At 44.1% G+C, this 23,666-nt stretch overlaps 1 protein-coding gene across 7 annotated transcripts in view; it reads left to right on the top strand.

The window, feature by feature from the left end:
* ARL13B (ARF like GTPase 13B) overlaps window positions 1-23,666 on the top strand; it is a 672,441-nt gene that overhangs the window by 610,440 nt on the left and 38,335 nt on the right. For all 7 annotated transcript variants that reach the window (XM_085622339.1, XM_085622338.1, XM_085622344.1 and 4 more), the window contains one exon: window positions 9,261-9,383. In XM_085622339.1, coding sequence (XP_085478465.1) covers window positions 9,261-9,383 — 123 coding nt within the window. The remainder of the gene's footprint in view (window positions 1-9,260; window positions 9,384-23,666) is intronic.

The raw sequence follows: 23,666 nt of genomic DNA, 5'->3' as shown, positions 1-23,666 counted from the left end.
GTGTGAAACCTATGGTTTTTTCAGTGAATTTCTAAGGTTTTTTAAATGCTAATTCCTAACTATAACGTGTGTGAAACCCATGGTTTTTTCAGTGAATTTTCAAGGTTTTTTAAATGCTAATTCCTAACTATAACGTGTGTGAAACCCATGGTTTTTTCAGTGAATTTGCAAGGTTTTTTAAATGCTATTTTTTTCTTTTATTCTTCATTTTTTTCAAACATATTTTTAATTTAATTTTCTTATCTTTTATTAAGACTATGCTTAAATTTTTAAAATCCTTAAATATTTTTTTTATATATATTTTTTAAAATAAACATGTAAAATGTATTTCCAGATTTTTTTTTTTTTTTTTTTTTTTTTTTTTTATAGAACGCGTACCGTAAGCTCACGGTAAGCGTACGGTTTACGCAACGTCCGTAATCTATCTACGCTGCTTGCGCATAGTTACGTACTTTGCGTAGCCGCGCGTACTGCGCGTGGGACGCGTGCGCGCTTACGCAACACGCGCACGTTACGCGGAAGTGCCGGGAAATGACTGTTATGCGCATGCGCGCAAGCGCGTGTCTTTTTTACGCGCACGCGTACTTTTTGCCGTAAGCGTACCGTAAGCGTACCACCAGAGCAAGACGCAATAAATTTCTGCCTATAATTCTTCTATGCACACAGAGTCATGTTTTCACATTAGTGCCAAAACGAAATTTCTTTGCCAATTTGAAAGCACACTTACTGCTCTTTTTTTTTTGGGCCAAGTGAAAATCTCTTTTTACACTTTGAAATCACTTTTACAGACTGACACATTCTGAAACCTTTTTTTTAAATTTATTTAAATGCACATGTCCAAGCTGTTTTTTTTTCAGACCACCACCGTGTGTATTCTCTGTGACTGCCTACACTCCAGCAGGGGCAACCAGCCTTAGTGATGCTGAATGTATTTGCATTACAGACTTAAACCTGAAAACCCCACTCGCTTCTAATTACTGTGCATGACTATACATGGCAAGCACATGGGTGTGTGCTAACCCTCTGCTTCTTCCCCCAAAAATTCGCTCCTCTTTTCCATCTACTGCAACTGTGAAATCACCAGAGCAAGACGCAATAAATTTCTGCCTATAATTCTTCTATGCACACAGAGTCATGTTTTCACATTAGTGCCAAAACGAAATTTCTTTGCCAATTTGAAAGCACACTTACTGCTCTTTTTTTTTTGGGCCAAGTGAAAATCTCTTTTTACACTTTGAAATCACTTTTACAGACTGACACATTCTGAAACCTTTTTTTTAAATTTATTTAAATGCACATGTCCAAGCTGTTTTTTTTTCAGACCACCACCGTGTGTATTCTCTGTGACTGCCTACACTCCAGCAGGAGCAACCAGCCTTAGTGATGCTGAATGTATTTGCATTACAGACTTAAACCTGAAAACCCCACTCGCTTCTAATTACTGTGCATGACTATACATGGCAAGCACATGGGTGTGTGCTAAGCCTCTGCTTCTTCCCCCAAAAATTCGCTCCTCTTTTCCATCTACTGCAACTGTGAAATCACCAGAGCAAGACGCAATAAATTTCTGCCTATAATTCTTCTATGGACACAGAGTCATGTTTTCACATTAGTGCCAAAACGAAATTTCTTTGCCAATTTGAAAGCACACTTACTGCTCTTTTTTTTTCGGGCCAAGTGAAAATCTCTTTTACAGACTGACACATTATGAATCCACCATGTGTAACTACAACAAAAACAATTCCCATTTCTATTATTCATTTCTTAAGTTACCACATACATCCCCTCTCAAACTGTAAACTCACCTTTAAAATTAGTTAGTTGTGAAAGAAATGTGTCACTCAAACAGCAGATTATCAGAGCCAGGATCTCTGTTCTGTACACCTCTCTCCTCTCAGCAGAACCAGATAATGGCAAACTTTCCCTCTATTTTTCCACACATATACATGTAAGTTTCAAATCTCAGTGCTTCCCCCTTTTTTTCAAATGTAATGACACATTTCTATTGGTTGAAAACCAACCCTTTTCCAAAAGTACCCTGCCCCCAACTTGACTTCTGCCTAGTACCCTTCCCCCAACTTGACTTCTGCCTGCTACCATAGCAACAGCTCATGGAACACTGCTGTGTGCAGTTAGGTCAGAAGTTCGACACACAATGTTTCAATTCCACAGAGCAAGAGTGCTTGACTTTTCAATCCTAACTGCAAATCCATAGTACTGTTCTTTGGTTACACATTTTTTTGTACCAATACAAAACATGCTTCTATTAATTTTCACATACAGCCTAGTTTTTTTTCTAGAATGGTATGAAACAGCCAATCAGTTCTTTTTGTTTTGTTAAAAATATGTATGCCTCCATTTCCAAACTGTCTTTCTTTTCATATTGCCATTCTACTGAAAGACACCTCCTGAGTGCATCCAGTTCTCCTTTGAAGATGTTCACAGTGTGGATTGTAGGGCACAGCTATGTCTTCTGGAGTGAAAAGTTTGCAGAGAAAACAGATATGGTGAGAGACCTTGCTTTGCCAAATGTAGACATTAAATGGATTGGTCAGAGAGGGTTAAAGTGGCACCAATTGATGCCATTGGTGAAATCCTTCATGCAAATCCAACACCCTGACCTCATAATAGTGCACTGTGGTGGCAATGACCTAGGCACTTTGACTGGGGTAGGTCTGGAAATGCTTATGAAGGACACCTTTGCACAACTGTTTACACTTTTCCCTAAAACTGCCTTTGTGTTTTCCAACATATGCCAAAGGCAAAAATGGAACTGGTCCAATCATTTCTGTCCACAGATTGACAAAGCAAGAAAGCACGTCAACAAATCTGTTTCTGCTTTCCTCCGTGACTATGGTATGGGTGCCATTTACCACAACAACTTGCGTTACGACATGCAAGACATTTATAGAGGAGATGGTGTGCACTTCAATGATGAAGGGAACAGAGTCTTCCTCTTGAACCTTAGACTCTGCATCGGTACTTACTTGTAGGTACCACTAAAAAAATGACTCCATAAACACAACAGCTCTTTTTAGAGCTCCCTAATTTCTAAACTCTTAAATCTGATTTTCATTTATTTATTTTTATTTTTTTTACCGTACGCTTACCGTGAGCTTACCGTACGCGTACCCCGTGATTTTTTTTAAAATCAATAAATGTTTTTTTTGTACTTTTCTGTCCTTCTTTGACCCCCTTACAATTGTTAGGGGGTCTGTAACTCTCCTCATTGCCCCCTTTCCTTGTTTTCACTCTTTTTTTTCAGAGTGAAATACACAAAATGGCGGCCGCCGCTTCCTGGTTTCGGCCGATTCGAATGTTTACTAAGATCTAAGAGCCAATCAGAATCGCGCTCGCGCACGCCACCGTACGCTTACCGTAAGCGTACGGTAAGCGTACCGTAAGCGGGCTCAGATATATATATTGATTTAAAGGCTATTTTCTCAGAATCTACTGAACTGATTTACACCAAACCTACAAAAGGCACTTCCTTGACCTACGGACTACCTCTCTGCCAAATTTCTAGTAATTCTGTTCAGCCGTTCGGGCTGTAGGTCGTTCTAAAGGTCCTATGGAAAAATGCATGGGAAAAACGCGTTTTGGGACCCCCCTTTTATCTCAGCCCCCGCTTGACGGATCCCCCCGAGACTTTCAGGGTAGGAGCGGACCGTAGCGCCCCACCTATTTTGAGAAATTCGCGAGGATTCGTCGACCGGCGCCAAAGTTATTCAAAATAGAATGTTGAGGTTTTCCTATGGAAACGTGGTCCTAACTATAACTACCTACTGGCGACCGCCAGTAGGTAATATATATATATATATATATATATATATATATATATATATATATATATATATATATATATATATATATATATATATATATATATATATATATATATATATATATAAATTTCACTCATACAAAACCATAGAAATTCCCCCATTATAGTTAGTTCAGCTAACTATAACTCACGCCCCCGCAGTGCACTGCTGATGATGTCACATATTACATCACTCATTACATGGTCAGTGACATCACTGACGATATCTCAAATGACATCATTGATGACATCATCCATGTGATAAATTGATGCATCTTCTCACACCCTCATATAACCTTTGATACACCCACTCTAAATTACAGACTGCCATTCTCAAAACCATAGACACTCCAACACCAATAACTACAAACCCACTGTGAGAAGTTGGCCTGATATATACTGTCCACTAGTTATAGTGGGCACCTTGTATCAGTCCAAACAACCCCTTATGGTGATAGGTTAAAGACAACCTTTATTGAAAGATATCCTAGTGGTAGCTATGGAGAGCAGCCTTCAGGCTAAGTCTTGAAGGAATGTAAAGCAGCTTGTTTTACCAGTCTTAAATCTCTCGAATGACCAAATGAAAGGACAGCCACACCAGGTATATATTTAATATATATATATGTATTTAAGATAAAACACACCCCTCTAGTTTCTTTATGAGGCTGGAGTTCGAAGTACGTAAGTTACAAGTCAGTATTCAACAGTAAAAGCACAAATACACGTTTGGACCCTAGGGGCGTACCAAACCATATACCAATAAAGTGGTATAAGAACCACGACTGAACTAGACACAAGGCCTAGAGCCCTGGAGAAGTGCTTGGACCACAAGGAACCACCCAAGGTGGTGACGCAAGGGACCCACGGGGGACGCGTGCAGTGTGAGAACACAGCCGAGAATCGCCGTTAACTTCTATGGGGAATGTCGCGGTTGGAAATTAAGAGTTTAAGGACACTTAGAGGAGGTCTACGAGCGAACCCTTTTGGACTTGGAGGTGTCTAGGGCCAACACCCACGGGAGCACCGGAGTACTCGAGTTACCTCACCCAGGGAAGCCAGGTGCATAGGTGTCAAATGGTGTCGGGTGGCGTCGCTGTTTTCATTGGAAGCTGGCAAGGAAGTGCTGCTGCCGTGAAGAGGAGAAGTGTCCGGAGAGATCCAAGCCTGGATCGAGGATGGAAGGAATATGAAAGCAGATGGGACAGAGTCTGGGTCACTTACCAGTGACCAAGGGCACGATAGTCCAATTCCCACAGAGGTCGGGTGCTTCAGGCGAGTTGACAGGTGTCTTGATTCTTCAGCCACGAGGTCCAGGAGGCATCGATGACGACCAGGAGCTGGATTCGAGCTGTCCCACGAAGTCTGTCGAGTGCTGCGGTGTCGGCGACCAGATTGGACCCAACAAGCCTTGGCAACGGCAAGTCACTTGGAAATAGAAAAAGGACGTCAGTGCAGACCAGCAAGGTCTGGGGGACTCACCTAGCGAGGGTAAATCGGGGCACATCTGGAGCAACCAGGAAAGCCCAATCAGAAGAGGAGTTGCCTTCGTGGGGACCTACTAGCCAACGGGCTAGCGATCGCGAAGGAGCCTCGAGAGGTCGCACTTGAAACTGGCCCACGGGTCACTCGTGGAGTGGAGGCCAGAGATCTTCGGTGCAGGAGGTGCTCAAGGCTGGGGCTACTCGGAGCCCAAAGCACAATTTCGAGGAAGACGATGGATCAACAAAAGATCACGGTGTCCAGGGGTCACGGTTCCATGTCACCCACGATAGCCACGGGCCTCAGCTTAGCTGTGGACTCAGGGTAGCCTCGGGAAGTCTGGAAATCCACCTCTGGTGATGCAAAGACTTCGGCGTCCGGTGGGAGCTTCAGAATTGCAGACCAGACAGTTGCTTCTTTGGTGCCTGCCAAACAGGGGAGTCACTCCTTGACCCCAAGGGAGATGTCTTCAGTCCTCTAGTTGAAATAGAACCTCGAAGGTCCAGGATATATGTTGCAGAGTTTCGTCCAGGGTAATCTAAAGTCTCAAGGACTGGGTTCCCATACTTATACTAAGTTTGGGGGTTGGACATACTCTAGGGACACACCTATGTGAGGGTTTGGAAATAGGGGTGGTTACACCCATTTCCTTTGTCCAGTTTCGCGCTAGAGCAGGGGCAAGTAGCCCCTGCAACTGGTTTGAACTGGGCTATGCACAGGGACACCAATCGGGCCCCCAGTGCAGGACTTCAAAGCACTAGAGAGTGCTCCCGCCCAGCCCCAATACACATCTGCCTGTCTGGGGAGGTGGTTACACCTCCCTGGGACAGGAAACCTATTGTCCAGGCCTCCCCTGCCGGAGTTTCGGTCAGCAGCAGGAGGCCAGACCTGTGTCTGTGGCAGAGGCATCCATTTTGTGATGCCAGGGCTTTAGAAAGTCTTTACCGGGTAGACCAGTGTGAACGTGTCTCTCCCTCTAGAAGGGTGGAATGCTACCCCCGCCGCCAGAACAGGCCGGGGGGGGGGGGTAGTATTCCAAAGTGTTTGACACCAAACACGACATGTTTCCGTGCAGCCAGTCCAAAGTTAGCATTTACCGCGAGGTTATAATGCACTTAAGAGTATATGGTCAGGATGCACCACAAACAGCATCAGAGGAGGTACTACGAACTCTGCAGAGGGGCTCTGCTCATGCAGGGGCACCCTCTCACATAAAAACCAAGCACTCTGCCTTCAGGATTGTTAAGGGACTTATAGGTTGTATATGTGTGTGCAATGGTAATGATATAGGTAGCCTATACCACAGTAAGGGGTGCAAGCACCACCTTACCCAGGCTGCAGTAGCAGACCTGTGGTGTCATTTTGGAGTGCTTCCCAGGGGTTGCATAATACATGCTTCAGCCCCTGGTAGGCCTCTGAGGTACCTATGCCCTGGGTACATAGTATATCATATACTAGGGACTTATAAGGCACTCCAGAATCCAATTAGAGATGTACCTAATGTACATGGAAACCATTTTAGAGAGGAAGCAGCTAGGCTGGGGTCCTGATTAGCAGGGCCCCAGCCAGACTAAGGTCGAAAAACAGTGAAACAGCAGCAAAAAGAGGGGGGTATCCACGTGAAGCAGATCCTACTCTCATACACCCACTCACTGGTTCTTAGGTTTACACACACTTCAACTCACTCATCCGTACAGTCACTCATACTTATGGTCACTCAGCACAGGACTATCATATGCATTCATACACCTATATAAACACTCACACACTGCCACTCATCCATAGAGGTACTCACACACCTAGTCAGTCATGCAAATAATTAATCACACTGCCATTTACTCACCTATACAGTTATACACACACCAGCTCAATTACTCCTACAAATACTAGCACATTCTTACGCTCTTATACAATCACTGATACAAGCACACACTCATCCATACAGCCACTCTCACAATCACACACTCTCACTTATAGCCATTTATATACTCCAACACACATATATACTGCCTTTCACATATGTAGTTACTCACACATGTACCACTGAGATATACATTCACTCACTAACACACCCATACACACACTCACCCACTCATACAGTCTATCACATATCCACTCTTGAAACCATGCACCCAGTGAATCACCCACTCACACATCTATATTCAGACACACACACCCCACCCACACAAACACTCAGGCACCCATACAGATACTCAGACTTATAGACACTCATGTAGCTATTCGCAAACCCATGCAGCCGCTTACACACCAACAGACAGACAGATACAGACATTCACACAGTTTAGTCACTAACCCATGCATTCAGTAAGATACGTTTAATCACTCACTTATAGAGTCAGTCACACACCTACTAAATCATCCATTAGACACTTATACACCCACTCATTCTTCAATACACCTTTCCCTATATATATTAAACATATTTAAACTGTCCAGAAACACAGTCACTGGATGATGTCATCAGTGATGTCATTTGAGATGTTTTTAACTATGCCTACAGAGGTAGGACATGTGACGAAAGAAGAAAAAACGCACAGAAAGAAGCAAAAGAAATGCAGAAAGAAGCAGCAGAAGTCCACAAATACGAAGAAAAGTGCAGGAAGAAGCAAGACATGTGCAGAATGAACCAACAGAGGAACAGAAAGAGGCCTTGTTGCAAAATCATACTGTGCCCACAACTTTTTCAGACGGGTACTGGTGGTAACTGACTCTGACTAACAATGCCTAGAGCCAGTACTATGCTAAAAGAAACGTAGAATACAGTGAAAACACCTACATACACTAGGGAACACTATGTGTTGGGGTACCCCTGTGATAAGCATGACCTCCTCTGTAAGGCCCCAGTACATAATAGGGCAGGGGAATTAAAACTACCTCTAAGTCAGAGGTGCAGAAATATGCTACTTTAACTAGTAGTCACGTTTGCAGAGTGGTGGAGAAAGGGTGTTGGGCGTCTAACCAACGCTCAGGAATTCCGTAATTTAAGTTTGTCATCTTTCTCTCAAATGTGTCCTAATAGGTTTTATATGTCAGTTAAAGGATTCAGCAGATTTCCTGCTTCATTACTTCTCTTGAGCAGTCCGCATAGCCTAGGGAGGAAGGCAAGAGGGGGAAGACTCAAGTACTGTAGATTATTGCATTATAATGTTGAAAGCAGCGGGCATATATACCACTGTTTATAACTCGCTTGTGCTCCATTGTTTTCTTTTGAGCTGTTAACATTCACATTTTTAATCAGGAGGATCATGTCACAATTTGGGCATGTTATCATGCAGAGATTGTGGTGCACGAATAACTGAATACCTCTGTGTGTCCCTTTTGTATGATGCAGCTTTGGAAGTGGTTCAAATTGAGCAATGCAGAGGAATATTATCCAATAGAAGAAATGACTTATGTTTGGTAATGTACAGTCTGGATATGCATCTTCCTGCACATGCCCTATAACATTTGCAGCTCCAGTTTTTATGAGGATTTATCGTCATCAACAAAGTTCACTCGCACAGATGTTTTCTTTATTTTAATTTGTTTTCGCTACACTACAAATCTGGCTTTGGCGAGTCATAGAAAATGAAGCGATACTGACATCACTAGTGTCGATCAATGATTTGATTGACCCATTTCATCACTTGTTTTTGGCATCTCATGGGCCGTGGCTGAAGCTCCAATAGCACAACCTGACTCTGGTGACAGAGGGTTGCTCAAAAGTTTTTCAGCCCAGCCTCAGGACTGGGAAACCGAGCAAGAGGAAGAATCTGCAAGCAGATGCATATTCATCCGATCAAAGAGAACATTTCCGAAGTAAATTAACTTGTTACTTAGGTTTATTTCTTTCTTGATGAGCCTTAGTTGCTGATTAAAGAGTTGATAAGATAAAATAATGTATTGCCAAGATTAATCTGTTATTTAATGTACAACTTAAAATTGTTGGTTTCTTTAGACTGCAACAAAAAGAAGACAAAGAAAATTAAGTTGAAAAGGAATCACAGAGTGGAACCAATGAGTGGTGAGGGGGATGATTCAGTTCAGAGAAGTCCCACCCCTCCTCTGTCTTCTCTGCCAGGTGAGTAGATTAAGGCAAGCTACTTACTTCTTAGAAATGCTTTTGCTTGGTTGGCACAGTAGGTTAGTGCTCAGCTTTTCTAGCCAGTCACTCTTCACTGCCACACATTCCTGCAATGTTCAATGTTTGCACTTTAGGAGCTGCATGTCTTTGGGTCTTCAGGCATTAAGAACATTTATGTTCGAGGCATGTGAGCTGTAGATCACATGCTTTGCATACTCCTGTCATCTAGTGTTGGGTCTGGATGTTTGCAAGTTGTTTATCTTTGAATAAGTCTTTCCAGTCACGAGGTAGTTGCCTTCTCCTTTCGGTGATAGTGCACATGGGCATCGACTCCATTGTTAGATTGTTTTTTTTCCGCCATCGGGTTCGAACATGAATTGCTGCGCTCCGGTTCGACAGTTTCTCCGGTTCCCCTCGGTGCGCAATACACTCACCCTTGCCGGTATGTTTTCAATCACGTAATTCCATTCTCCGCATATCGTATTTACAAAAAAATTCCTCTTTCGATCGGGTAGCTCGTGGAAGGCCGTCGGGCAAGTCGATCCGCCTCGCCGTAGATGGAACGGACTCCATTTAAATTTTGCCCTCTGTGCCACGCGAAGTTTTCGCGCACCAACTCACACGAAGTGCGCAACCTGTGCTTGTCTCCGTAGCACAGAGAACAGGATTGCAACAAGTGTAAGGCTTTCCGTTCAAAGAAAACGCTTCGCGATGTCGGGCTCGACATCGCCACATGCAGAGCCAACTCACCGGATCCATTCCGAACCTCTTCGGAGAACAAGAGACCGCACACGCCTTGGGAGCCGAGGAAGAACAAGACCTGATCTCCATCTCTGACTACGGCCCCAAGGGGGACAAACACATCCCGCAAGGGCAGCATACCGTGAGTACAGATCCTCCCTTGCCCCAAAGTCCACCTCAGGCCAAGAAGAAGGCTCCGGTCCAACCCACCCCCCTTTCGGGGCCACGGTCGGCACCGAGACCATGTTTCCGACACCCCGCCTTCTGGCTCGGCACCGAACCATACCCCAAAGGCTTCCGGCTCCAAACAGAGCCATTCGAAATCGGGCACCAAGCCAAAACCATCGGGATCGAGGTCAAAGTCAGGCTCCACCTCACCCCCTTCGTCAAAGCCTTCGGATCTGATATCCTTGGCATCAATAACCCCAACACCCAAAAGACCGGCACCGAAGCCTTAGACAGCAAAACAAACAGATTTGCCTATTCCACCAAAGGAGCACCACTTCGATGTTCCGCCCTCCAAACCGGATCCGAAACAGTGGGAGCTCTATATTTATCCAACACCTGGACATATTGCCACCAAGGTGACAATAAAATGCAAACCTGAGACTGAAGAGGCCTACCGCATTCCTTTCAGAAGGCAAAATGTCGGTACTAACCCTTCTCCTCCTCCTCTTCCATCACCTCCTTCTCCTCAGTTTCAACCCTTACTAGTTTCATCTGAGAACTGACCACCATATACACCTGATGATCAGCTAGGTACGATAGGGCGCATGGGATGAAATGGAGCAGTTGCTCCAATTTCTACCTGATGAGCACAAGTCCAAGGTACAAGACCTAGTACGAGAATGACAGCTCATATCCAGTAATTCAATCAGGTGCGCCCTAGATGCTGCAGACACTGCGGCCAGAGCTGTGAACACCCACATTCTTTTAAGAAGACATGCCTGGTTACGCATTTCAGGTTTTAAACCAGAGTTTCAAACCTCTATCTTGAACACACCATTTGATGAAGAACACCTCTTTGGCCCTGTGGTAGATTCATCATCAGAAAAAATGAAGAAGGACACAGGTGGCCAAATCTCTGGGAGCCCTTCAATTAACTGCAGGACGTGGTTCCTTTCGGCGCTTCTTCTATCGCGGAGGGTCCAAGAATACCTCCCCAGACACTGCCTCTACCACCTATAAAGTCTACAATCAACCCTCTCAGCAAACACAGGGAGATGATGGACGGAGCAGTGAAACTTTTCAGACACTCACCCCCAGTCACAGATCTGGGTTGAATCCTTCTGCATTCTTTAGCTCACTTTGCCACTTCAGTTCAGACCCAGCTATATGCAAATCAGTCTTTACCCCGTGCCTCATGGGAACTGGCCAGCCCAAACTGCAAAGCCAGGTCTTCCCTGAAACAGAAACAAGCATCCTGGGACCGGTTTCTGGGTAACACCCTTCATCAGCCAGGCTAGCTTGAATCCAGTGGCAAAGTGAGCAAGGGACCCATGTCTGGGCATACCCTGCCTACTTAGGGCAAACAAAGCAAACACAAGGAGATGATGAATGGAGCGCTGAAACTTTTCAGACACTCACCACCACTCACAGATCTGGGTTGAATCCATCATCATTCTTTAGTTCACTTCACCACCTCAGTTCAAACCCAGCTATATGCAAATCAGTCTCGACCCTGTGCCTCATGGTAACAGTCCGGCCCGAACTGCCATATCAGGTCTTCCCTGAACCGGAACCAAGCATCCTGGGACCGGTTTCTGGGTAACACCCTTCATCAGCCAGGCTAGCTTGAATCTAGAGACAATCAATCCTCTGCCTCTAAGGGTTTCATCAGAGGAGATTACAGAGGCAACAATGGCAAGGGTATAGGTAGAGGTTCCAACACACGCGCCTCCCCCTCCAATACCAAACAGTGACTTGCCTACACTCCCCTCTGACCATTTAACACCTGTCAGGGGGGCGTCTTTCACATTTCCTACCCGTCTGGCAGTCGATATCTACAGACAAATGGGTACTGGAAATTATCCGTTCTGGTTATTGCCTGAAGTTTACCAACAATCCTCCAAACATTCCTCCACCTTCACACAAACTGTCACCAGATCACTTACACTTCCTCAAACAAGATGTTCAGTCTCTCCTTTTAAAAGGGGCTATAGAGCCAGTACCACTACAATACCACGGGTCAGGCATATACTCCCTTTACTTTCTCATACTCAAAAAGGACGGTTCTCTCAGACCAATCTTAGACCTCAGAGAATCAAATCTTTACATACACATGGTAACACTTCAACAGGTGCTCCCACTCCTGCAACACGGCGACTTTCTGTCTACTCTAGACTTAAAGGAAGCCTTCTTCCATATTCCAATACATCCAGCTCATCGTAAATTTCTCGAATTTGTGGTAGCGGGCCATCATTACTAGTTCAAGGTACTCCCCTTCGGAGTCACCACTGCTCCCAGAGTCTTTACAAAGTGGCTGGCAGTAGTCGCTGCTCATTTGAGAAGACAACACATTTATGTCTTCCCCTACTTGGACGACCGTCTCATCAAAGCCAGTACGTATCTAAAGTGTCTCCAACATACTCACAGGACAGTACAGTTACTGCACCAACTGGGGTTCACAGTCAATGTGTTGAAATCGCATCTCCAACCTTCCAACACTCAATTACCGAGGAGCCACTTTAGATACTCATAAAGCTCTGGCCTTTCCCAAAGCAGCCTGCATTTGCAGAATTCTGGCTCTAGTTCTCCAGTTTCAGTCCAATCACTCGCTTCCAGCTCGAGTGTATATTCAACTATTGGGAATGATGGCATCTTGCATCATGATCGGTCCCCATGCCAGGCTTCACATGCATCCCCTACAGGAATGCTTAGCAAGTCAGTGGAACCAATCACAGGGTCTGTTAACAGATCTAGTGTTGGTAAGCGGCCGTACTCCTCGCTCTCTGCAGTGGTGGAACACACAAAATAGGACGGCCCTTCATAGCCCCAGTTCCACAGACAATGCTAACAGCAGACGCGTCCCTCACTGTTTGGGGAGCTCATCTTCAACATCACACAGTGCAAGGCCTGTAGAGTCAACAGCAAAAAACTATCCACATAAACCATCTAGAGCTGCTAGCAGTGTTTCTAGCGCTTAAAGCATTTCAGACTCACCTGCTCGGCAAAGCTGTCCTAGTTCGTACCGACAACATGACAGCTATGTATTGCATACAAAAACAGGGGGGGGGGGGGGGTACACACTCTCTTCCAACTGTCGCACTTGGCCCAAGACATTTGGAGGTGGGCCATTCACCACAAAATCTATCTCCTATCGGAACACCTCCCAGGAGTGAACAATCAGATTGCCGATCTTCCCAGCAGACAGAGACAGCAAATACACAAACTTCACCCTCAAGTTCTCCTCCCATACTTTCAAAGTTGGGGAGTCCCTCAAATATATCTTTTTGCCACACACCAGAACGGAAAAATGCCCAAACTTCGCCTCCAGGTACCTACACCCGCTCTCCAAAGGCAATGCACTATGGATAAACTGGTCAGGAATATTTGCCTACGCTTTTCTGCCTCTCCCACTCATTCCATTGGTGGTTCGGAAACTCCCTCACACTAATTCTAGTAGCTCCCACATGGGCCTGTCAACCGTGGTTCACAACCCTGTTGGAGCTGTAACTAGTTCCACATCAAAAGCTACTACTCACATCCAGTCTCCTCACACAGAGCCATGGAGAAATCAGACACCCAGATCCCAAACAACCGAACCTTGTGATCTGGCTCCTGAAATCATAGAGTTTGGTTATCTAAATCTTCCACCAGACTGTATGAACATCATCAGAGAGGCCAGAAGGCCTACTACAAGAGCCTGTTATGCCAAATGGAAACATTTTATTATCTATTGCAATAACAACAACATCAATCCTCTTGATGCTTTCATACAAAATATCATTTGTTATCCAGTATTAGGGTATCTTTCATAGACTCACATGCTTGAATCATACCCCGTCGTTGAGATGGGAGTCCCCGGTACATTTGTAAAGGTAATGTCACATTAGACATAGAAGGTAACAGGCCTAAGGCCTTACATGTAGTAACATATCCAAGTCCTTATTTGAAAAAGACCAAACTTAAGAGAACAACCAATCAGCCGACACCACCCTCTAGAACCTGGAAGGAGCTCCAGTCCCTCAGATTTTCTACTGCACGTCGTGCTAAGGAGGTCTCCACTGAGCTCTGCTCAGTTTTCCTCATTTTCCTTGTATACTGATATTTTCTTGGATTCAAGGTATTTTTCTTCTCTATTTCCATTGTCTGAGTGAAGTTCTCCAATTTCTTCATGTCAGACACACTTAAAAAAAGGCCTTTTTATCTGTGGTACATGTAGATAGAAAAGGCTACACATCGATGACCCTCATAAGGATTGCCTCTATTGCCTCTATCCGGATCACAAAGCGAAGGACTGCAAGGTATGTCGTACCTTTTCTTCAAAAACATTAAAAGACCGTGAGGGAAGGCTTTTAATTTGGCTGCAGAGGCTTAAAGACAGGGACGACCCTGTATGTTCTGGGGAGAGTGAAGACTCCTCAATATCCTCCTCAATGACACTTCAAAACAAAACTCGGGACGTCTCTCCAGGTCATTCTTTGCAGCAACCTCCAAAGAAGACGCACAAAAAGTCTTCAGAGGCTACTAAGAAACAGAATTGGCCTTCCAGGGAGTCTCCTTCCCTTCAAACTTTGATTTCTGCCAAACAATCCACACAGAAATCAGCTTCAGACTCTCCTACTCCTCCATTGGAGGCAAAACATGCTTTCAAGAAACCTTCCTCAGCCCCGTCAACGTTCAGCCCGTCGATGACGGTACCGACGACGACAAGAACTCCACATACTGTCATCGGATTGACTTTGTCGACGACAACCATCGCCACAGTATCAGTCTCGTTGGCGTCTATTTCATCGACGACGACATCTTCGTCGACGGGTCAAGCCCCTTTGTCGTCGACGATAAAAATTGTCAAAAAGTCATCGTCGTCAATGAAGATGGCGCCGACGGCTAGACCGACGAGAGTTCCATCGTTGAAGGCAGTTCTGTCATCTACACCCGTTTCGTCTGATACATCCATACCTATGCCCGTCGACGCTTCCTCGACGACGGTATATTTTCCGACGGCGACCTCGTCGACGACACCAAAATCAAAAGCAGGAAAATTGTTTTCCCAACATAAAACTTTGAAAGAGAAACTGACACCCTCTTTAACATAACCTAATAGGGTTCAACCTTTATTGCCAACTCATCTTTTGGATGAGGATGAGGACTCTGACGACGATAGCATGTTTGGGGCTGCAAGAAGTCCCTCTGAATTGAACGTCAAATTCCAAGAGGACTCTGAGGATGAGGATCAATGTTTTGATGAACATTTGGACTATCCGGGCCAAAGATGTCATCAGCAACTACAACCAGAAATGGTTTGTCTTACCTCAGCACTGATAACGGACCTACAATTCATGCTATTGGACTACGAAAAGAGGTTCCCTACATCTGCACCGTCTCCTGCACCAACGCTTTCTCCACCTCCTGTGTTGCAAGTTCAACCTCCATCCCTTCCTTTAGCTCAAGTACCTGTGCAGCTGCTTCCCTCTACAGACGAAGAGGTGGAAGAGCAACAAGAAGAAGGGGAAATTCAAGATACGCAATCACATCCCGACGAATGGGACGATTATATTATCAGGTAGATTCTCCTCTAGAGGATATTGGAGGATTCCATAATCTTTTTGAAAGAGCAGCCAGATGTTTTGAACTTCTAATGCCATCTCACCAACAAGACAGTTTCCTCTACGATTTCAAGGAACCTTTTAAGAAATCTGTCAGGTCAATGCCTATTATAGACTATATCTGGGACCAGGGCATTAAAATAATGAGAAACCCTGCTACAGTTTCTCCAGTCTTACCAAGACTCGTCAAGAAATACAAAGCTCCTGACGACGCTCCTGCCTGTCTTATAGGTCACCCCAGACCTGATTCTGTGATTACTCAGGCAGCACAAAGTAGGTCAAAAAATCAATCGGCTCCACTGTCCGCACCCCCAGATAAGGAGGGTAGAAGGCTAGATAAAATAGGAAAACGTTTTTCCACCATTTCTGCGTTGATGGTCAGGGCGTCCAATTCTTTAGCGTTACTGGGACGCTACAACAGGGAAATGTGGTCAAACATTGCACCTTACCTCAGTGATCTCCCACAAGACATCAAGGAGGAGGCAAGGAAAGTGTTCCTGGAGGGCCAACGCTCTGCTTCAGAAATTATTGACTGCGCGATGGACATCGCGTCCACTGGTTTCCGTCAGCTAGCTGGAGCTGCGGTCCTAAGATGCCAATGATGGCTTAAGGCTACAACATTCAGGCCTGAAGTCCAGACCAAGATTCTTGATATGCCTTATGATGGACAAGAGCTTTTTGAGAAGCATATCGATGAAGCCCTTCAGGGAATCAATAAAGATACTGATACGGCCAATGCCTTGGGTACCCTCCAGCATAGAAGAACCCCTTTTCATGGTGCAAGGGGTAAAAGTCAATCTTTCTACAGAGAAGGTTACCAGCAGTAGAGGTATCCTTCCTATACCTCCTCTAGCCAGCAATACAGGAGGAAGTTTGCCCAGAGACAACAGCCAGCGACTGCCTACAATAAATCTTCCTTTCGAGGAAAGGCCGGGTGACAAAAAGCTTCTGCCCGACGTCAGTGACCTCCCTCTTCTGCTGGTTACAATTTCCTCACCTCCCCCCAAAGTAGGAGGAAAAATATCCCATTACCTTCAAAATTGGAAACAAATCACAACAGATCGCTGGGTCCTACAACCAGTACGGTTCGGCCATTCCCTAGAATTTATAGAGCTACCCCACCAACTCCTCCTCAACCTATGGCTCACAAACATTTGCACCTTTTACAGTTGGAAATAACATCCATGATCCAAAAGGGAGCTTTAGAGCGGGTTCCTTCTCATCAAAAAGGAAAAGGATTCTATTCCCGTTTCCTTTTAGTGCGCAAGAAGAAAAAGAAATGGAGGCCAATTTTAGATTTACGAAATCCAAGCAAATTCTCAAGAAACAATCATTCCGCATGGTCACCATTCAAGAAGTCTTGCAGCTTCTCAATGCAAACGACTACATGGTATCCTTGGACCTCCAAGATGCCTATATCCATATACCTATCCACAAGAAGTTTCTAAGGTTCGCTGTGGCCGGCAGGCATTATCAATTCAGAGTTTTGCCTTTCGGACTCAAGTCGGCCCCACTCATATTTACAAAATGGCTTGCTCCAGTAGCTGCATATCTCAGACAACCTCATCACCAGGTTTTCCCTTACCTCGACGACTGGGTCGTTAAAGCACCCTCTCTCAACGCCGAAAAGAAGTCTTTCAAAGCCTGTCAACGGCTTTTCAACAAATTGGGTCTCACATTAAATCCAGACAAGTCCGTCATACAGCCTTCTCAACGTATAACGTTCCTAAGAGCTGTCCTAGATACGGTCCTAAAAAAGGTCTATCCAATGAAAGAACGACAGCAAAAACTTCTGATGTTAGCAGGCCGCATACAAAAAAGAAAGTCTCTTTCATTTCGCCTATACAAATCCCTTCTGGGAATGATGTCCTCTTGTATTCTACTAATTCCCTATTGCCGTCTACACATGCGTCCTCTTCAGGAAGCTTTGACCACTCAGTGGATTCAGGTGAACAGATCCTTCGACGACAAAATACAAGTGACTACACAAATGGTCACCTCACATTGCTGGTCTCATCCTCGCCATCCATCTCAAGGCTTACCTTTCCTTCCACAAGCCTCTCCTCTGGTGATAACAACAGATGCTTCTCTGGAAGGTTGGGGGGCTTTTTCAAGAGCTTCAGATCAGCGAGAAGTGGCCATCTTCCCAGCAGAGATTACACATAAACCTCTTGGAACTGAGGGCTGTCTTTCCTTCCCAGGATACAAGATTCGTTAGTGCTTGTCAGGACAGACAATACTACGACAATGCACTATCTAAACAAACAAGGAGGAACTCAATCTCTCTCCCAAGAATCTTAATGAATTTGGAACTAGGCAATTCAACGCAGAATCTCGTTGAGAGCGGAATACCTTCCGGGAAAGGACAATATGATAGCAGATTCGTTAAGCAGATTACAGACAACCTGTCACGAGCGGAAGTTGAACCAAGATATTCTCAACAGCATCTTCTCTCAGTGGGGCAAGCCAACGTTGGACCTGTTTGCCACAAAGGACAATGCCAAATGCCAACACTTCACAAGCTGGAATCCCCAACAGGGATTTCTGGGGAATGCGTTTTCAATAGCATGGTCTGGCGTATTTGCCTATGCTTTTCCACCGATTCCTCTTCTTCCCAGAGTTCTAAAAAAGATGAAAGCAGAACCTTGCAAACTAATTCTAATAGCTCCAGCTTGGCCACGCCAACATTGGTTAACGGAACTTCATCTCCTGTCCTTAGAGCCTCCAATTCCTTTGAAACCGTTTCCCTCTCATCTCACGATGAACCAGGGCCAAGTTCAGCACCCGGATCCGGGCTCCATTAAATTATCCAGCTTGGCTCCTGAGTTCCAGGAATTTCGAGACCTAAACATTCCTCAAGAGTGCAGGGAGATTTTGTCTCGTGCAAGAGCAGACAGTACCAACAGAACTTATTCTTTCAAATGGAAAAGATTCTGTGTCTGGTGTGGGTCTGCTAAAGTGCATCCCCTCAAATCCTCTCTGGAAGAGATCTTACCATATCTTCTCCTTCTGACGAATTCAGGTCTCGCTCACGCTTCCATCAAAGTTCACTTGACTGCAATCTCCTGTTTTCAAAGATCTTCCAAAGGTTCTTCTTTGTGGTCAAATAGACTGATAAAACATTTTCTCAAAGGTCTATTCAGATATTTCCCCCCTGTAAAGTCTCCTCCTCCAACATGGCAACTCAACATGGTACTTACTCAACTTATGAAATATCCATTTGAGCCGATACATAGAGCTGACTTAAAATTCCTCTCATGGAAGACTGTGCTTTTACTAGCCCTTGCATCCGCAAGAAGAGTTAGTGAACTTCAGGCTTTCACAATACAAGAATCATTTCTTCAATTGAGGAACGACAGTTGATCCTACGTACCAACCCGAAATTTATACCTAAAGTCCCATCGTACTTTAACCTTAATAAACCCATTGTCTTAAAGACTTTCTTTCCAAATTCTCAAACGGCAGCTGAACGAGCTCTGCATTCTTTGGACTTGAAATGCTGCCTTAAATGTGATCTAGACAAAACAAAATCCTTCTGCAAGTCTAACGCGCTCTTTGTGGCCTACAGGTTACCCGGGAAAGGCTTTCCCCTTACAAAGCAGAGCATATCTAGATGGATCTCTAATGGTATCACCAACAAGCTGGTCAACCTTTACAGTCAAAAGTTTGTGCCCATTCCACTAGGGCAGTATCCACATCTATGGTGTTATTTGCTGGTGTGCCCATCACAGACATTTGTACGGCAACAACCTGGAAAACGCCGTATACATTCACCAAGCATTACTGCTTGGATTCTGAATTGATGAAGGATGCTGCGATGGGACAGGCGGTACTACGTCATCTATTCCAAAAAGGTGAGCCTTCTTTCCTTCCCACCAACCTTTTTTCTAAGGCACATTTCTCTGCTCTTTTTCTTCGCTATGCCAAGATTGAAGTTTATCTATTTGCTATTTTACATTTGTATGCATATTTCATTTGCATGTCCATATGCTTTTATTTTCCTTTCTCAGGAAATAGTTTATGGCTATTTGTAGATGTATGGTTCATGTATATGACGAAATGTGTTCATTACTGCTTTTTATTCTGATTCAAGCATGTGACTCTATGAAAGATACCCTAATACTGGATAAGAAATTAGTTACTTACCTGTAACTGCAGTTATACAGTATTGATATCTTTCATAGATTCACATGCAATGCCCCTGCCTCCTTTGGAAGGGCTCACTTAGTTCTCTCAGTTGTACCTCTAAATACGCACGGTGCTTACGAAAATCTGAGGGACAGGAGCTCCTTCCAGGAAGGTTCTAGAAAGTGGTGTCGGCTGATTGGTTGTTCTCTTAATTTTGGTCCTTTTCAAATAAGGACTTGGATATTTTATTAAATGTAAGGCCTTAGGCCTGTTACCTTCTATGTCTAATGGGACATTACCTTTACAAATGTACCGGGGACACTCATTTCAATGACGGGGAATGATTCAAGCATGTGAATCTATGAAAGATACCAATACTGGATAACTGCAGTTACAGGTAAGTAACTAATTTCTTATCTGTTACACTTGCAGCAGTCTGGATTAGCTTACACGTCTATCCGACTACATCTCGCAATAGCTTACAAAATAGGCAACATTTATCGCTTTTCAGAGTGCCAGTAATCAAAGCTTTCCTGGAAGGACTAAAAAGAGTTATACCACCAAGACTTCCACCTGCCCCAGTGTGGAAGCTTAACATAGTCCTCACAAGATATATGGGCCCTCCTTTTCACCCCATGCATAAATGTGAGCCACAGTTTCTCTCCTGGAAGACTGCTTTCCTCATTGCAATCACTTCACTGAGTGGGTGAACTACAGGCACTAACCATAGAATAACCTTTTTTCCAACTTCACAGAGATAAAGTGGTTCTTCGTACTAACCCCAAGTTTCTACTTAAGGTAGTTTCTGCCTTTCATAATAATCAGTCGGTTGAATTACCAGAATTCTTTCCTCAACCTGATTCAGTGGCAGAACGAGCTCTACATACCTTAGATGTCAGAAGAGCCCTTTTATATTACATTGATAGGACAACATCATTTCATAAAATCAAACAACTTTTTGTTGATTTTGTACCACCACACAAGGGCAATCCCATATTCAAGTCAGGTATTGCCAGGTGGATTGTTAAATGCATTCAAACTTGTTATACAAAAGCAAAAAGAACTTTAACTATACCCCCTAGAGCACATTCCACTGGCAAAATAGGGGCTACTATGGCTTTCTTAGGAAACATCCCCATAGTTGACATTTGTAAAGCTGCAGCATGGTCTACCGCACACGTTCACCAAGCACTATTGTGTAGATGTGTTAGCGAGACAACAAGCTAATATGGGCCAGACAGTGCTTAGGACACTGTTTCAGACAACTCCAACAGCTACAGGTTAGCCACAGCTTTGGGAGACAACTGCTGTATAATCTGTGCAAAGCATGTGATCTACAGCTCACATGCCATCGAACGGATAATGTTACTTACCCAGTAAACATCTGTTCTTTGAATGTACAGCTGTAGATTCACATGTGCCCACCCGGCTCCCCAGGTACCTGCAACTGTTGCAGTTCTCTATCTTGTTCTACATACATACGCATGTACATCTCTATTGTTTACTTACTAACTCCATTCTCACCCTCTGCGGGGAAACAATCTAACAATGGAGTTGTTGCCTACGCGCACTATCACCGAAAGGAGGAGTCACCTACCTCGTGACTGGAAAGACTTCTTCGAAGAAAAACAACTTGCAAACATCCGGTCCCCACACTAGGTGGCAGGAATATGCAAAGCATGTGAATCTGCAGTTGTACATTCCAAAAATAGATGCTTACTCGGTAAGTGACATTATCCTTCTAAGTAACACAAATAAACAGCATTTTGGGAATGTGTGCTTGAAAATCATCTGAACTCCATTTTTAATCAGTATACGTAAACAGAAGAACATAATCGTGAAGAAATATGAACAATTCACATGAAATTTCTTCCCAAGCGTTTTATCCTTTAAATTGCCTAGAACTGAAAAGGTCCAGATTAATGCAGCACCATGGCTTGACTGTCAAATAGTGTAGTAGTGTGTATCGCAGAACCTCTAGCTGCCTCTTTGTGTAAAATAGTTCAAGATTCACAACTTGATTTAAATACATAAACAAATATGATCTTTAAAATTGATACATACTGTGGTTTTCACAATTTGGACTGATGGAAAAATTTCTTTTTCAATATTTTGCTTTCTGCCATTGAAACAAAGGCGTTGGAAATTAGGTAAACTCCTATATAGATATATGCCAAACATTTTACAAATGTCTGTAATTCTTTTCTGTTGCTCTTATAAGTTATTAAGAATGAATAGTTATGTCTTTTTTGTATTCTTTATGAAGAGGAACGTTCTAATGCCTAAAATTCAATGCTGTCTTCTGCCATGCAAGATAGCAGTTATTTCATGTAAAACTACCTATCTGCTTCTCCCACTGTCTGTCTGCAATTCTGAGGATGCAGTCAGCCATACCAAGCACTCCCTGTACTTTGAGTGCAAGATTTCGATATTGTAGCAGTGGCTAACCGTCTGACTTGAGGAATAGGTGAGGGCGCGTAATGTTGCCTACCGATTAAAATTGGGAAGAGATTGGTGCCCAAAAAATCGAAGGCATGCTCAAATCGGTCTCTCTCAGTTACTTATGTTATCCTTCACAAGGCACTATCACTTAATTGCTGCTTCCCCAAACCCTTCCACTTCACTATCTATGCTCCAGATCTCTACATGTCCTCTCATTTCTTCGTTCCACTTCATTCCCATTGGACACCTTCATCAGTCTCCATTCCCCTTTACCACCCAAAACTATACCGGAGTGCCCTTTTCTCACCCCTGCATTCACAAATCACTCTTACTGTTCAAAACACACACACTTTCGCTTTCTCCTCCTGGCTCCTAGATCCCCATTTGCTGGCTATGTCACTCTTTTAGTCTCACTCCCCTATTGTGCCTCCTCACACTACTCCACGGAAGGAAACCTGCACCCACGACCTTTGTCCTCTATCATCCTTGGAAATGTGTCTGCCCACTTTGACTCCTCTCCCCAAACATATACAGATTTTGTCTACTCATTCCATATGCTCACTGAATTTTACACGCCCTCCTTGTTTCTGACTCGATAGCTGTGTGAACAACTGACCTCACTATATCTGGTGCTAATGCTTCCTTGCACCATATCCACTCACAAGTCACACATTAGCACAAACTGCCCCAGATTCCCTACCCAGCTGTCTCTGAGCCTAGCCTAGTACCAGGCCCTGCACTTACTTCCCCTGCTCACTCTGGGTTCACCCCATTACTTCAGTTTCCTACATTAGTAGTTAGTACTTCAGGATTTCTATTACCTCGTAAGAGTCTCTGTATTGTTTTTAAATTCATATATATGGTAACCATTATGCATTTTTATATTACAATGGGCACTATGCTATAAATGGTGAATTTCAATTACTTTTAAGTTTTACAATCGATCTGTCAACTTAACTGTAGTTTATGCATTGAATATATATTTCCACTGAGGTAACTGGTACTGTAGCCTCCCATCTACAATTAAAGTATGTGGGTATGGATTAACAAAACAGGTGCAGGTGTCCCTGCCAGAGGGCAATATACAAAAACCTATCTGGATGGTGCATATTTGATGTGTACTGTTGGGCTGCCAGTCTGGTATTGAACGGTCTAGCATTTGTTAGTGCAGCTGTCATCCCTTTGTCACTGGAAAGCT

The sequence above is a fragment of the Triturus cristatus genome, chromosome 8 (assembly GCF_964204655.1).
Source record: "Triturus cristatus chromosome 8, aTriCri1.1, whole genome shotgun sequence".
NCBI classification, from domain to species: domain Eukaryota; kingdom Metazoa; phylum Chordata; class Amphibia; order Caudata; family Salamandridae; genus Triturus; species Triturus cristatus.
The sequence above is the reverse complement of the archived record's forward strand: the minus strand, read 5'-3'. Positions and strand labels throughout refer to the sequence as shown.